This window comes from Nuphar pumila, chromosome 12, assembly GCF_984573655.1.
Source record: "Nuphar pumila chromosome 12, dmNupPumi1.hap1.1, whole genome shotgun sequence".
Taxonomy (NCBI): Eukaryota; Viridiplantae; Streptophyta; class Magnoliopsida; order Nymphaeales; family Nymphaeaceae; genus Nuphar; species Nuphar pumila.
This window is the reverse complement of record NC_143260.1, coordinates 58,753,201-58,770,442: the sequence shown is the minus strand read 5'-3', so window position 1 is coordinate 58,770,442 and position 17,242 is coordinate 58,753,201. Positions and strand designations below refer to the sequence as shown.

General features: G+C 41.1%; 2 protein-coding genes across 3 annotated transcripts in view; one reads left to right on the top strand and one right to left on the bottom strand.

The window, feature by feature from the left end:
* Positions 1 to 13,773, top strand: part of LOC149820944 (squamosa promoter-binding-like protein 1) — a 49,452-nt gene extending 35,679 nt beyond the window's left edge. The window contains exons 3-11 of one of the 2 annotated variants that reach the window (XM_089982795.1): positions 9,002 to 9,540; positions 9,622 to 9,711; positions 11,108 to 11,182; positions 11,293 to 11,400; positions 11,481 to 11,598; positions 11,723 to 11,864; positions 11,960 to 12,110; positions 12,200 to 12,829; positions 13,175 to 13,773. In XM_089982795.1, the coding sequence (XP_089838921.1) occupies positions 9,002 to 9,540; positions 9,622 to 9,711; positions 11,108 to 11,182; positions 11,293 to 11,400; positions 11,481 to 11,598; positions 11,723 to 11,864; positions 11,960 to 12,110; positions 12,200 to 12,829; positions 13,175 to 13,645 (2,324 nt within the window). In that variant the 3' untranslated portion in view covers positions 13,646 to 13,773. Of the gene's footprint in view, positions 1 to 9,001; positions 9,712 to 11,107; positions 11,183 to 11,292; positions 11,401 to 11,480; positions 11,599 to 11,722; positions 11,865 to 11,959; positions 12,111 to 12,199; positions 12,830 to 13,174 lie in introns of both variants that reach the window. The other variant, XM_089982794.1, reaches the window with a different exon arrangement.
* Positions 13,774 to 16,108: 2,335 nt separating this feature from the next.
* Positions 16,109 to 16,714, bottom strand: LOC149820943 (uncharacterized). Its single transcript, XM_089981867.1, has one exon. The coding sequence runs from the start codon at positions 16,712 to 16,714 to the stop codon at positions 16,109 to 16,111; it is 606 nt and encodes a 201-aa protein (XP_089837993.1).
* Between the last annotated feature and the right edge of the window lie 528 nt (positions 16,715 to 17,242).

Sequence of the window (17,242 nt, the reverse complement as noted above, 5' to 3'; positions counted from 1 at the left end):
CTAGAGCTGGGGTTAATGCTAAGTTAGAATTATGGAGATAGACGTTGGAAGCAGGATGTTTTAAGTTGAGTATGTAACGCCCCAAAATTTTGACTTGTGATTTCGAAAACCTTATCGAAAAACCTTTCAAAGATTTAAAGTTTTAACTTTTAAAAACGACAGCGGAAGATATTTAGAAAGGAGCACAAGTCAACAATCCTGGGTACGTTAGCTGAAAAATCATCATTCACATGGACAACAACTTAAAGGAATTGAAGAAATAAGGCAATAAATTAAAAATCTGCAGTTTATTACAAAATGAGCATTTTGTTCCGAAGTTCAATAATCTAAAGAAAACTCAAAGCCAAGCCGCCAGCAGAAAGAAGATAATTCTTGATCCGTATTGCACAACGCCATCGGCCGCCTGTGCAGTCCTACTCCTCACCTGCCCATGAAATGTGTCAGTTTCATAACAAACCAGTAGGTGCACGAACAAATAAGTAGAATGAAAATAAAACAGGACATATATGAGATAAACAATTATGATATTTAAACAATCAATACAATTGTAATCTATTCTAACAGGTGTAATATGTACAAAGAGCTGTTAATTGAAGCATTTCAAGCAGTGTAAATCTCAATCATCTACAACTATTCAAGAAGATATTCTTTAAGTTATGATATTAATTGGCCTGTGGGTACGCACAGACGCGAAACGTAGAAACAACCGAGACCGATCCGGGGGTTTATTATGTCAGGTGTTTTCATTAACCCGGATGACTGACTGAGTCCGCTCCTAAGGGGACAGTCAGTGATTAAGAGAGTAAATCCCCAAAGGCATTCGTGGCCCATGGATGCATCCAACTTCTGCAGAAGTACTTGGGAGTTACCACCTAGGATAATTTATGGTAATCCCAATTCCCCTAACTCTGATGACTGGGGAAACCGAGTCTTTTGCCCGTGGGGTGGTTGTTAACAACCTGTCCATCAGAGTTTTTGTACCATCCATCATCTCCCTTGATGAACCGTGAAGGTCGAATGGGTACGACGGGGGTTTCTTAACCGCCGCCCCATCCTACATGCTCTGGTCTATTAGACCCACTCGAGCATCTTGCCTGTGAAGGCGAATGATCACCATTTATGTGATCTCAGCATTGTGCTAAATGCACGCATCGAGGTTGCTACAACCTCATCATCCAACCATCGTAACCCACATGGGACGTACTTGTCCAAAAGTACGATCGTACTTTCCTAGAGGTACAACTACGATGAGAGGGCAACATAATGTTTTATAATTGTTTTGGTTCATACATGACATGTATTGCTCTATGAGCAAATGGGCCTGTGGAGGCCGGTATTATCTCATTGATATCAATAAGGAGTTGCTTGATCACTTCGAGGTACTCAATGACCTCCCGTACTATTTGTATCATACTTGTCTTCAGGTCTAATTACGAAAATAAATTTGTGGGTTCTCGATAGATAACCCATCACAAAGTTTTATAAAAGTCTGTATTATACTTGGCATGCTCGAATACTAAAAACCAAGAAGTCGCATATAAGATTCATCAGGCAATAACCAATAAGGCATCTATAGTAACTTATAACAGTGAGCAAGGCGAAAATACAGTAATAAGGTCTTTCTAGCAATGAGTCTACTCGTAGAGCTCACAATAAGCATGTAATTTCGAAAGAATACGGATGCAGAAACACAACACAGACAATCACCAGTTAAGAAATTCTACGAGTGAGAATGCATGCCAAATAAACTATTCTATCACAGAATCCTTATAATTTTATTTCATTCATACAAACCCTTCGTGCGACTTTCCCCTACCTCGGGATGTCGTGCAACTGCGTGCGTCTACGAGTGTAGATGATACGAGGCTCAGGCCGCGGAGCCAGAGCGGGGTTCGATGCGAAGTCTGCAAAAGTGTGAGTATTCAATTATGATAATTTAATTTAATGGTGCGACGAGAGCACATGTAGGATTAGGTGACCGGGGATTTCGGCCCCTTCCAGACTGAACAACAAAAGGCAGGGCCCTCGGCCCCTGCCTGACGAAATAGTGAATGGCAGGGGCCTCGTCCCCTGCCAGATAAAAATAGCGAATGGCAGGGGCCTCGGCCCCTGCCTGACAAGAGGCGAAGGGCAGGGGCCTCTGCCCTGCCAAACAAGGTCACGCATGGCAGGGGACTCAACCCCTACCTGATGAACAGGGAATGGCAGGGCCTCGGCCCCTGCCTGGCACAAAAATGAATGGCAAGGGCCTTGGCCCCTGCCTGACGAAAATGGGGAAATGGCAGGGGCCCCAGCCCCTGCCTGACGAATCAAGGGACGGCAGGGGCCTCGGCCCCTGCCTGAAGAACCAACAAATGGCAGGGGCCTCGACCCCTGCCTGGCAAATTCACGGAGCCGCAGGGGGTGTCTGCCCCCCTGCGTGCCGAGAATCAAGGGCAGCAGAGGGATATTCCTTGCCCTCCCAGAAGCCAAGAGGCGGCAGGGGGCGAGCCCTTGCTTGCCGGGAAATAGGAAACGGCAGGGGCATTGCCCCTGCCTATCGGAGATCGAGAGGCGGCAGGGGGGGGGGGGGGGGGGGCTAACCCCTGCCAGCGAGAGACCGGGGTGACAGGAGCCACAAATCTCCTGTCGACCCCTTCGTAGGCCACAAAGGAGAGGGGAGGGCGTGACAGGGGCCGTGCGCCGCCTGTCGGCCTCCCGACGAGGTGACAGAGAAAAAAGGGGGGTGTCGCAGGGGCCATAGGTCCCCTGTCGGCACTCCGACAAATCCCAGAGGGAGAAGGGAACGACAGGGGCCCCGTAGGCTACCTGTCAGGCCCCCGATGGGCACAGAGGGTGGTGGGAGGCCGCGGCAGGGGCTGTGAGCTGCCTGTCGGCCTCCCGGCGAGGTGACAAAGAAGGGGTGAGGAAGAGAAGAGGGAGGAGAAAAGGGTGGAGACGGCGTACCTGGGAGGCACTGGCCGGCGTCGGCGGCGTGCGCAGCAAGGGAGGAGACCGGCGCGATGGGGGCAAGGGCTGCTAGAGGGAGGCGTGACTCCCCTCGACCTCCTACGCTTCTCTTAAAGGTACCGGGGGGGGGGGGGGCGATGAATGGGGAAACCCTCGATGGGTTTCCTGATTCGCCCGATATCGCATGGGGGGGGGGTGTGCGGCGCTCGGGAGTGCTCGGGAGTCGGGTTACTTAAAACCCTAATGAAAAGGGGCCCGGGTCGGGTCCGGACCCGACTCGGGTCCAAAACATTTTTTTTGAAATGTGGGTTTTACAGAGTAAAGAGTAAGACAAAATATATGGAATGTCGGTTTAGTAAGCAACAAAGTAGTGATGGAAGTGTAGTGAAGCTTGGTGAGCAAGAAATACCGGTGGATGACTGTTTCAAATATTTGGGATCTATCATTCAAAAGTATGGAGAAATTGATGGACATGTAAATCATAGGATAAAGGTTGGGTGGATGAAATGGAAAAGTGCAACTGGAGTGTTGTGCGATCGTAGAATGCCATTGCAGTTGAAGGGAAAGTTTTATAGGACGACAATTAGACCCGCTTTACTATATGGTACGAAATGTTGGGCTGCCAAGAGACATCATATTCAAAAAATGAGTGTAGCTGAGATGCGTATGCTTAGATGGATGTGTGTAAATACAATAAAAGATAGGATTCGAAACGAGAAGATACATAAGAAGGTAGGCGTTGCACCCATTGAAAATAAGATGAGAGAGAATCGTTTACGGTGGTTTGGACATATTCGGCGAAGGCCTAATGATGCTCCAGTTAGAAGGATGGAGAAATGGAAAAATATATTAGTTAAAAGAGGTTGGGGTAGGCCTAAGAAGACTTGGATGGAGATGATAGGAAAGGATATGAATGCTTTGAACTTCACCGAGGACATGGCATTGGATAGAAATGATTGGAGGACAAGGATTCATGTGGAAGACCCATAATGATTTTCTTTTTTGGTTCATATTGCCGACCCCAATTGTTTTGGGATGAAGGCGTAGTTGTTGTTGTACAATAATTAGGGTATGAAAATACTCTCCGATAAAAAATAGAATTACAACATAACAACAAACAATGCGTCAAACAACATTGGGTCCTGGGTCCAGACCCGACTCGGATCCAAACCCATATACTATATGACTTCTTTTCAGGATCCTCTCCAACGGTTATATAAAGTCAACCAAATATGACTACTATATATATATATATATACATCCATTTTAACACTCGTCACAAACTGACATACCACTGATTGACTGTGCAGCAGCATGGTAGGCGCTCAGTGGACCAGAAGACCGATTTTAAAGCTGATTGCACTGCTTCGCTGAATACCCAAACTGATCACGTAACTGACATGCAACTCGGTTATATGATTTCCTCCCCTATTATTCTGACGATAGAACCGTCCTCCATTCCTTCCACATCCTCTGTTTTGATAGTTTCCTCTGAACTGTTTGTCTCAGATTGATTTGTCTTGATAATTTTCAGACTGCTTGAAAACAAATTTAGCCGCTGGTCCAACAGATTCTTCATTTTCAGTAAGATGTGCTTCCTGAATAAGTAGCATGTTGTGGAGCTCGCTCAAGGTCACCGGATTTGATCTGGTTTCTATTGACATCTTAAAGGCTAGATAGTCACTTGGAAGACCCTTTAAAATCTGCATAATATGGTCTTCTTCCTCTAGTGGGCAGAGAAGAAATAGACAGCTGGTGTGTTATTGCCTTCGCCTTTTGGATATAATCATCCATTTTTCTATCTCATTTCTTCAAGTCCTGGAACTGGGACTTGAGCTGCATTATTCTCGAGCGAGAATGAGCAGCATGCGATTGTTTTAAGGTTTGCCACACGTCAAAAGATGTAGTAAGCAAATGATTTGGTTGTGAATGGACTCCGAGAGGGAGGAGATGATCCAACATAGCAATAACTGATCATGACGCATCCAATCAAGATAACATGGGTTCAACTCTTTGGTTTTCTCATCCTTGAATTTTGAGGGAGCAGTGTGACTCCCGTCAGCATAACCCATCATGTCATACCCATGAAGGATGGGTATGAATTGTGATTGCCAAAGGAGACAGTTCTCCGAAGTTAATATCGTGGAGAGGAAATGTTGAAGGCTATTGGGATGCTGAAACAAGGAAGAAGCAGGAGACTCCCCAGATTTCTGAGATGTTGATCCATTTGAAGACTCCATTAGACCACCAGGTTATGGTTTTGATACCATAACAAAACACCAACACACAAGAGGAAAGCACAAATCAAGAACAGAAGTTTTACGTGGTTCGGTTGAGATCCGACCTACGTCCATGGTAGAAGTCTCTCTCACGTTTTCAATGAGCGGTGGAGTCCATTCACAATCATGATTGTGTTTACATTAGACTCGATAATGATTCAAATCCTTTCCCATGAAGGACTCTTCCTTCTATATATTGAGCTCTCAACATTCCTTGAATTAAGGGTTTGGATTGAGAGGATCCACATTTGACAGCACTATTCATAGAGTTACTATCTTCACCACATTTACCACTTTGGTTACCCTGAACCGGGTCTGGACCTGAATCCTTTTGTTCTCTAACACCTAGATCCAGCCATACTATTGTTATATTATGTTTCTTTCTTCTTTTATCTTTTTACCCCTCTTTGTAAAGTATTTGTTTATTTGTTAACAGAGGTATTTCTGTCATGTAAAAGTTTTATTTGTTTTAATAAAAAAGTGAAGAATAGGGCACGACCCACATTGGGAATCATGCAAGCATTCAGCCCCAAACTGCTGTGTGTTCTCTTCGCTTCCTTGCAGCGTGTTCTGGTTATGATCCAAGATTTATCAGGGAACAGCTTTGATCTTAATATTCCAATAAAAGGAGTAAGGACATTATGTCAAAAGATTAGCAATGCTAAATGTATTTGCCGATCCATTTAAAGCTTCCTTCTGTTGCTACAGGGCATCAAACATATGAAACACTTTTGCCCGGATAGTAGGTCTAGCAGGTCTGATCTCAAAAATAGTAAGATTATTGGTGCTATAGCAAAAGCATGGCTAGAATTTACCAAGTTTTAGCCCCCAAGAATGAGTTCTTAACAAGACTATCTAATGTTCTCCAATATTTGGGCATTTGGGAAGATATGATGGCAAAAAGGCAACCATTTTGTCACTTCCCAAAGTCCTGTAATAAGCAAGAGCATAGCCTCAAGGATCTCTATGCACTTCCACTTGTAGAGACGGTTCAACTATCTGTCATCTATGTTGTATTTTGATGAAGTTAAAGTTAAACCATGTAACTTTTTGTTTATCTAACCTTGTTAAAAGATGCTAGAATTCTGATACTTGGCCTGTTATTATCTATTGGTTGAGGATCTTTTCCTTCAGCCCGGGGAAGCATTTATCATCATGTGATTTGTTCACTCAGTCTTCCATTTCCCCTGGATGATGCTTAATATGTTTGATTAAGTCTGTGTATATCTTTGGTTCAGCTTGAGACTATAGGTTTCTCTTACATGTTTGCTTGTTCTTTTAATTGATCAAGTTTTTGGCCATTAAGTTTGTTCCTGTTTTAGAAAATGGCCTGAATGAAAGCCTTTTCTTTTTCATCTGTAATTAATTTCTAGTTTCATGTACCAAAGTGGAAAACTGAATGTGTTCAATAAAAAGGTTGATGAAGAAGATCCAAGAAGCAATATTAACTAACTGCCAATGCAGTGGCAGTCAGTGAACAATGAGTGGGCGCGCCACCTCTGTTTAAGCTGATAATGTGGAGGGGCCTGTTAGATACTGTATTGCATGCCCTGTCTAGATAGCAGAAGAGAAAGAAGGGGTTTGGGGTTGGATGGACTATGAGGTGTTACTCATGAATCTGCGGGGATGTCTAAAACGAGTTTGATCCTATGTCACAGGGACTCTCCAACTAGGTGCTGCACCCGCGTCGCACCCACACTCGATGTGGTCAACCTGACCCTGGGTGCAGTCAACTCACCCAGGGTCATTTATGTCCAACTTTTGGACTATATATATATACTTTTTTATATTTTTGCCGCACCCCCGCACCCAAGTTTTTTGAAAGTGCTGCACCCCCGCACCGCACCTGCACCCATGTGACATAGTTCATCATATTTTTATTTCTTGGTTCCAGAACCCATTTTTCTGCATAGTTGTCTCACGATTCGAAAGATAGGGTTTTCTCCCAAGCTATTTTTGGCATGTAATGTCTTTCACTATAAAAGATTGGAAGCTAAAACTCTAAAAGTTCTTGGATGAATGCTGTGGCCTAGACAGTTTAACCTGTACACCTAATAATAGAAGCCAGCTGACTGGATGATTTTGGTCAACTCAATTTATACGTGGTTGATGCAAACTTGATTCCGGCTTGGATTATTATGATTGTTTTTCGTTGTTCTCAATGATACATAATGGTAATGCTAATACACATAAAGAGAATGTTTTCAGCATCCTGAATTAGGCATCTAAGCACATCGGTTGTAAAGTATGTAAGTTTAAACTCCATCTACATGTATGTGTCCATGTTTAGTGTGCAGACAACTTAACTGCTTCTAGCAATCTTTGGCCCCTAAGTCAAGCATCTACTATTTCATGTGAATATGGGTTCAGATACAGGTATGACATCGGAATTTCTAGAAGGATGGGTAAACAACTTGTGGGGTGTGACTCATGCATCCTGGACAAATGCCGGCCAACACATCCGAGTGGCATTTGTCCAGGTAATCAAACGTGCCCTTAATGAAACACAATAGAAAAAATAAAATATGAAAAAGAAAACTCATTTGGACATCATGGCGACCTGACCAAAACTCTCTCTCTCTCTCTCTCTCTATATATATATATATATACTTCTTAAAGATGGATTGGGGGCAGCCTTGTGCAAAATATTGACACAGCTGTCATTTTTTTTAATGATATGGGACGTATTTTGTTATACATGTCATTTACATATTTGTTTTAGAATTTCTTATTGAGGGAAAAATGCTCCCATCATGCACAAGAGAGAGAGAGATATTAGGAAAACCGCTTAAATAAGGTGATCCTATGGAGATACGAGAGAGTGAGTTGGTTTAAAAAGTTATCTATATGTAGATATTAAATTACCAAATTGCTTATGATGTATTGTTGCCCATTGTGATGTAATTTCTGGTAGGGGTCTTGCCTAACCCTGGCTTGCTAATAAAAAAACATCAAATAGAGAGAGGGGAGGGATACATAAAAATATATCAATTATTAATAAAAATTAGCTAAATTATAAATAATTTTCAAGTTAAAGAGTGTGTGTATCACCGTATGTGAGTGTGTGTCATGTGTATTTCTATGGGCATATGTGTGTCCCGCATACTTGTCAGGCTATTGTTCTCTTGTTCCTTCGAATCAATGGAGTAAGACATCAATCTTTCAATAAGAGAAAATAAATTTCTTTGATTGCATGATGAACTCCCCTGAAAAGCATTGGCACACGTGTAAACAAAATGCTCTACCAACTGAGCTATAGCCCTTGTGATGGATATCTTATCATATAGATAATTTCTTGTAGAGATAGATATTACATGTTTATACAGACACACACACAATTAACTAACAATTAATAATAAAAAGTACATAGTTAACTTTGGATGCTTTTGATCCTTGACTGTTGAGTATGCATTTACTGGGTCACAAAATGGATAAGATGGGTTGAGTTGAGACAAAAACCCAGTTGACCCTTACCCAAAGTACCTAAGTGCTAGTGCGGTTATGACATGTTACAAAGAGTATCTAAAATGCATCGTATGGGTGAACATGATTATAAGCCATGTCATCCAAAGATTTTTACAGGAGATGTGCATGAATCTATGAATGAGTGAAGACGGTATGTTTATGCTTGATGGAAATCCGCAAATTGCTTACCACTTGAGTTTCAGATCCTTAGCATTTTCAGACCCTTAGTATTCGGTGTTGGTAATCTATTATTTTATATTTTTTGTAATGATCAATGATGAACTTATTCCACCTTTTTCGATATACAGCTAATCGCTCTGACCCGGCAAAGGATCAGGATCTTTTATCTCATCTATTAAAGAACCTAGCCAGCTGTGCTGGTAAATGTGATACACCAGGGCTGTTTGGACAACAATCCTCTCAGGCATTGCAAAATGGTGGATCTCCTCCTGGAGCATCATCAGAGAAGGCTTCTGCATCAGTTCCAACAGCTGTCCCCTGTGTCAAAGCTCAAGGTTCTTCTATGCCTCTAAACTCAATTGCTGGAGCAACTTATTCTAATGGTGTGCAAGATTCCAATGTGAGGGGCGCACATCCTTTGGCAACTGTGGCATTGATTCCAAATGATGCAAGCCAGAACATATTTGCGAATAGAAATACTGCCAGTGATGCTCTACAACCAGTTTTGTCTCAGAAACATAAAGGTTTACAACTCGTTCAAGGCAATACTAAAGGAAAATCAGAGTTTTCCTTCTTATCAATGTCACAACCGGAGTCTGACATGGAAAGAATTGATTTAAATGATTTTGATTTGAACAGCGTCTATCATAAATCACAGGATTACATGGTAGGGTCTGGCTGTCCTAGGTTATCACCCTCTGCAAAGTGTTTAACTAGTTCACCTGAATATCCTTCGTGGATGGTGCAGGAGTCAAACCAGACAAGTCCACCTCAAACAAGCACTCATTCAGATTCTACATTTACTCAGTCCCTATCAAGTTCTAATGGGGAAGGTCAAGTAAGACTCCTATGTTATATCTTTACTGTTTATTTTGTTTGTTTGTTTTTTGCTTTGAGTGTTCTGGAAACCTGCGTGGCATTTACAACTTATACTAGTCCCTATTATTGTGCACTTTCAGGGGACGAATTCTTTAAACTTGTTTGAGGCCTAAAAGGTTTCTTGTAATTATAATACTTATAGAATTGCATTTGTGAAGGATCTGATTTCCATAGTTGCTAGACTTGTTAAAACAATGCAGTTATCAGAAAGATTTGACATTTAAATTGTTTGAAAAAAGAATTTAGAAAAAACAAGTCAGGATAAAGGAAAGTGATGTGGGGACCATTTCAGAAGCGAAATAGGATTTATGTATCAGTGCCAGGAAGCAAAGGAATCACCAAACAAAAAAGGATATCATAATCTGTAAGCTACATTTATACTTCCCTCAACTGGATAGTCTTCAGGCTTTGTACGGGATGGTTTAAAGCCTAGCAGTAAACTGCCGTAGTTTACAGGTCTCTCTTTTTGTGGCTTTCCAACTATATGGTTTAGCAATGTTTTCATATTGCTGTCATGATGCAGTATAGGTCCCAATTTATTGTTTATACAATTGGGCTGCATTTGAGAAGACCTAATATCGTAGATCCGTATGTGTTTGTGTATGGTGGACTAAGTCCTGAACCCAGTCCAAGCAAGATAGATTGATTAAACGTACTCGTTGTAAGACCTGGGTTTGAGAGTATTTTGTTATCGTAGCCAAGCTTCTTGCCTTCGTTGGCCTAGCTTGCATCAACTGAGATCCTTGGGAGAGATCTTTAAATATTATGAACCACACGGGATTGGTGAGATTGCAGTGAAGCTTAGATCACGTCAGTAGAATTACATGTTTTGACCATTTTTTTTATTTGGTTTGAACTTGTTCTTTTGGGATGAAGGCGTAGTTGTTGTTGTTTGTTGGTTTGAACTTGTTCTTGATCTCCTTCCAGGTCTATGGTTTTATTAGAGTTTTAATTAAAAAAAATATGTTTTGCCAGGTTTTCAATAACTTTATTACGAATAGTTTTTTAGGTGTGAATTACATGCAATTATTTTGTGAATATAACTTTTCTCATCAATTCTTTGTTGGCCTTTAATGATAATTACAGATTCAGCTCCACGTCTAGTTGAATCTGTTTTGCATCATAAAAAACTGGTATCTGTTTTTCTTGGACCACAAAATGAGCAATCTTACATAATGAGGCATGCAAGTTATAGCTATTTTGTGTATTCTTCTCACTTGTTTGGTTGTCTTTTACTTGGTCCTATGAATCTGAAAAGGCAATTCTTTAACGCAACCTTCCTTGCTTCTGTTTTTTTGGTGTGCCATCGGTGACACATTATTCATGATGGCCTTGCTCTTTCCTGTTGATACCAGAGCCGGACTGATCGCATAATTTTCAAGCTGTTTGATAAAGATCCAAATGATCTGCCTCTTGCTCTAAGAGGGCAGGTGAATGCTTTGTCTCTGTTATGAAATATTATTTGTTTAAGATCTGGGTACTGCAGACTGTTTCTCCATATAACATTTCTTGTTCTCTCTATTGACGTAACTATTTTCAGATTCTGGAATGGCTATCACGTAGCCCAACAGACATGGAAAGCTACATAAGGCCTGGTTGCATTGTTTTGACTATATACTTACGGTTAGAGAAATGCATGTGGGAAGAGGTACTTTTGGGTTTTGTTTGCAACTGTGGTACTTTTCTAGCCACATTTGTTTCCTAAATACCTTATTTCTTTGCTTCCAGCTGTGTAGTAGTTTGGGTGTCTATTTGAAGAGACTTGTGGATGCTTCTGATGATTCATTTTGGAGATCTGGATGGATATATACCAGGGTGCAAAATCAGATAGCCTTTATCAACAATGGTATGCTGTAAGTTCATTTGGAATGTTGGTTTTAATTTGTACAAGTTGCATGGAACTTTTATTTTGGAGAACATAGTTCAGTACTGATGAAGCCTGAATTATTTTGTCTTCTTTGCTGCTACAGGTCAAGTAGTGTTTGATTCACCCTTTCCTGTGAAAATTTTGAATCGTTCTAAGATCATAACTATTTCCCCTTTTGCTGTTACGGCATCTGACAAAGCTACCTTAACAGTCAAAGGCTTTAATCTGTTCCAATCAACCACAAAGTACTCTCTCTCTCTCTTCTGTGCCTACACACAAAAGTGTGCAGGCAAATATACACAGACATAACATGCTTAAAATCGTTATCATTTTGTTTTAGGCTATTTTGTGCATTTGAAGGGAGGTACTTAGTCAAAGAAGCTGCATGTTTCTCTGCTGATAGCAGTGACAGTTCCAATGGTCAGGAAGGTATCCAGAGCTTCAGCTTCTCCTGCTGTCTTCCTGATGCATGTGGGAGAGGCTTTATTGAGGTACTATCATATACTGGGCTTCTGATTGCTATTGTCTGATGACTAGGTGCTTTATTGAGTACGCTGACTGATGCTGCATGCTTATCTAGGTTGAAGAGAATGGCCTTAGCAGTTGTTTTTTTCCATTCGTAGTTGCAGAGCAAGATATTTGCTCTGAAATATGTATGTTGGAAGATATATTTGAGGTCGCTGATTTTGATGACCAGAAAAGAACTGGTAATTTGAAAGACAAGACCGAAGCCATGGAGTTCTTGCATGAAATGGGTTGGCTTCTCAGAAGGCATCAGTTGATTTCTAGATTAGATGGTTGCGATTTACATATACATATTTTCACCCATTTACGCTTCAAGTGGCTTTTGGAATTCTCCACAAACCATGACTGGTGTGCTGTAGTCAAGAAGCTTCTGGACATCTTATTTGATGGAAGGGTAGTTGCAGAAGAACAAAGTTCAAAATTTATGTTGTCCGAATTGTGTCTACTCCATATCGCTGTGAGTCGAAAATGTCGGCCCATGGTTGAGCTTTTATTAAGATATGTTCCGCAAAGAACTTCAACTAGAGCAGAAGCTGAGCATGATCAATATGTCAGTGATTGTCTCAACAGATTTTTATTTAGACCCGACATGGCTGGCCCTGCCGATGTGACTCCGCTTCACGTTGCAGCCAGCACAGATGGTGCAGAGACTATTGTGGATGCATTAACTGATGATCCGGGAATGGTATTCTCTTCACAATCCTCATTTTTTTTCCATCTTATCCCAGAAAAACAAGATGTTGTTTAAGTGTTCCAGTACACTCCTAGGGGTATTAGATTCATTCATTTATAAGAAGACCGAAAAGTTGGAAAATTGCACCAGAGAATGACGCAAGTTCCCAATTTGTGCTGCATTTCTGGATAAGTGGGTTCATGGCTTTTGCTTCTGTTTTAGTAGAAGCCTTTGAAAGCTTTCCAACTTCACTCAAAGTTTCATTTTGCAAAATATATATAAAAAAAAGAAGATAAAAGGGAAATTTGGTTATTCATTCTAAGCTCTGCATTGATATCCTTGTTTGCATATAAACAGGTGGGGCCTGAAGCTTGGAAGCGCGTTAAAGACAAAGCTGGGCTTACCCCTGAAGATTATGCTTTGTTGAGAGGCTACAATGCTTACAATCAGCTGGTGCAGAAGAAAATTGATAAGCATGGCAAGGCTGCACATGTGGTTCTTGATATTACAAGCAGTTCGTTAGGTCCCAACAAGTCCTTCAAACAAACAGTCTGTCCTGGTGAAGTTTCTTCTGGATCATGCCAAAACCTTGAGAAATTATCAGGAATGCATATTGATAATAACAAGAAAAGTCAGTATTGTAAGCTCTGTGCTCAGCAATTTGCATACAGGAGCACCAGATTATCGCTAGCATACAGGCCAGTAATGCTTTCGATGGTTGCCATTGCTGCAGTCTGTGTTTGTGTTGCCTTGATATTCAAAGGTCCACCGATTCTATTGGGCTTTCCACCCTTTAGGTGGGAACTGCTGGGTTATGGACCTATCTGAGCAGCTGGGTTTGTTCTTCAGTTTGTTGTAAATTATGAGGCTTGACTTGGGTGATTACACTATCTGCCTGTAGCAATATTAATCACTTATTTTATGAATAATGTGATCTTACCCTTTTTACCCTTGAATTTTTTAGGGTTCTATTTAGTGAACAATTCCGATCATCTACAGGTCATGATATTCAATGCTTGATTAACTGTTGGTACTTCCAGCCTACCGGTCTAATGGATGTTCTGAGCTAATGAGAAACTGGTGGGAAGTACCCTCGTGTTCATTCAACTCCAGGGTGTGGCTGTTGGACTAGGGTGGTTTTCTTCAGGAAGTTTTGGTGCTAAGCAAAAGTCTGGTTGACCAGAATTTGATTTAGTCCGGAAAAGCTGCAACAAATATTCATGGGTCAGATCAGGAATCCGAGGTCAATAATGATCTTGGTGGAATCACAGATGCCACATTTATCTCGGAATGTAGATGCCCAAAGTGCGCCTTCTGTAATTTGTGGAAGCAGTGGAGAATATGAGAAACAAAAAGAACAGAAACTATAATAAGCCTGTTAAGGTGGTCTTGGTATGAAGGCTAATTCCTTTTGGGTAATTGTCCTGAGATTAAACTTCTAAAACCGAAGCGCAAGGTAAACATGGAGTAGCTGAGAGCTTTGTTTAGTCACAGCCATGTCATGCGGGTCTTTGTTTCATAACTGGGTTCTTTGCAAAAGTTAGAAGGTTTACCATTGAACGGCAATGCGATCAATGAATTGGGGTCGTTCTATCAACATGTTATTCTATTAGCTCTGCTTCAGATAAATATTTAAAATTCTGGCTTTAGTGTAGCTATTAAACCATGCGAAAAGTGATGCAAGCTTTCTGTGAAGCATAAGATCCAGCTAAAGAATGTGCGGAAAATGATCATACTGTCCTAAAAACAATGACATGTTTTTCAAAATGCCCCACAATTTTCGAAATCCGTCTGGTGTCCACAATCACACGTCATATCATATAAACGGTCTGGTTTGCCAAAAACCTGATTTTAAGTAAAACCGGGGTTTCTCAAACCGAGGTTTTCCCCCAATCATATAAACGGGGCCTAAGGGGAGATGGTTTCTTTCCAACTTCACTAACCAAAAAAAAGAAAAGTATTTTTTTTTTACGATTTAGCTGGGGATTAAGGGCCCCCACCTTTCCGGTAGACAAGCCCTGTTGGTGGCTATACAACCAGGTAGTTATTCAACCTCCCATACCAGTTGGAAGACAGATAAGGTGCAATCACATTGCACACTTTGAGCACGCTGCTACACCTGCCTGCCCTCCATCTCTAGAGTGCAGCCTGTCAACTGTGGGCCCAACAGAAGATGGAGGGTAGCTGAGGTGCAATGACACATTAAAGTGTGCAATGTGATTGCACTGAGTTTGAACTTGCAACGTGTGATGGTGACTTGCACAAACTGCTCATAACCTACTTTTATAATGATAAACATAACCATAGATCTTTCAAGTCAAAAGAAGCTTAGGACCTGTTTGCAATCTTGAAAAAATATTGTAAAAAAGTAGAATAAAGTCATATGAAAAAAATAGGAAGTTTTACATCTGTTTTTTTAACATAAAAATATGCTAAATTGATAATAAATGACAGGTTATTTTTTTATTTGTTTGCTAAATAAATTATGGGTCCCACCTCTTTTGAAGTAGGCTTTTCTTTCCAAAACTTACTTCAAGTGTATCACACCCTCCCTAATGCATTAAATCCACTGTCCTCAGTAGTATGCTATAGAAAAATAAGACTAACATACACATGACAATGCACACTATGAAGGGAAAGCCACGGAAGAAAAATGAATAGATACAACCAATTTATTTGTCAAGATTCTGGCCGTAATACCACCACGCAGGACACTCCCCTACCACTGGGTCTGCCCAATGCTCTTAGGAGTCCATATTGCTCATTTTAACTATGTTGACCCTGCTAAATCCATCTATTTCACCTGAAATACTCATAAACACTCAAAACTTAAGGTGAGTAGTCAATATATACATGACAAAAACAAATAAAAAAAGAAAAAAATCCTATCTACCATGAGTTGCCTCTCATGAAGCAACTCATGGTAGATAGCCAGACAAAGAGACTGTTGGCCCTCGCAGTCAATCAGATCAATAGACTCAATGTCATGTCCATTTATGAGGCCTGAGATATAGGGCTTTAATCTTTGCCCATTCACTTTAAAATCTTTACCCATTTTGGAATCCCTCAAAGTGACCCCACCATGGGGGAATACCTCAAGGATCTCAAGCGGGTCATTCCACCTGGACCTTAGCTTCTCTGGAAACAGCTGAAGCTGAGAATTGAAAAGCCAAACTTTCTACCAAGACTCGAATTTCTTCCTAAGAATATGCTTGTCAGGGAAGGCCTTAGTTCAAGCTTTGTAGATTTTGGCATTCTCATATGCCTCATTTCGCAGCTCCTCAAGCTCGCTCAATTGTAGTTTGCGTTTTTTGCAGCTTGAGCCAAATCAAAATTGAAAGTCTTGATTGCCGAATAGGCCATGTGCTCCAACTCAACAGGAAGATAATATGGTTTCTCAAATACCAAACAGTAGGGAGACATACCAATGGGGGTCTTGTAAGTGGTTCGATAGGCCCACAAGGCATCGTCCAATCGCTGAGACCAATCCTTGCGATCTGGCTGAACCATCTTCTCCAAGATCCTCTTAAATTTTTTGTTGGAGACCTCAACTTGGCCACTAGTCTGTGGGTGATAGGGGGTGGCTATCTTATGATGTACCCAGTACTTTCGTAGAAGAGAAGCGACCTGTACATTCTTAAAGTGCTTACCCCCATCACTGATCAAGGTACGTGAAACTCTAAACCTACTAAAGATATTGTGCTTAATAAAGCACCACTTTATGATAATTGGTTCGTTAACCACAACTTTCACCGACTTGGAGACATAGTCCACCGCAACAAGGATATACATATAACCAAACGATGGTCGAAAAGAGCCCATAAAGTCTATCCCCCAAACATCAAAAATCTCAACAATCAAAATAGGGGTTAAGGGCATTATGTCTCTCTTGGCCATGTTCCCTAATCGGTGACATCGCAAGCATCTACGACAAAACTAATGTGAGTCCTTATGCAATGTGGGCTACCAAAATTCAGATTGCAAGACCTCAGTTGTGGTCTTTCTACTAGAGAAGTGACCTTCACATGCCAGAGAATGACAAAAGGATAGAATGAACTCGACCCCCTCCTCTGGGACACACCTCTAAATAATCTGGTTTGCTCCAAGCTTGAATAGCTTTGGATCCTCCCAGAAATAGTATTTCACCTGCGTCATAAATTGATCTCTCTCAGGTTTGCTCCAATGCGCGGGGAGCTTTCCGATCACCAGATTGTAATATCAGCAAATCAAGGAAGATGCTTGACATACAAGATATGCTCATCTAGAAATGAATCATTAATCTGTCCCTGATTAGTAGATGAATCTATAATCAGTCTGAACATATGGTCTGCTACTATATTCTCACTTTCGCTCTTATCTCAAATTTCGAGATCAAACTCCTGTAATAACAACATCTATTGGATGAGTCACAATTTCGTATCTTTC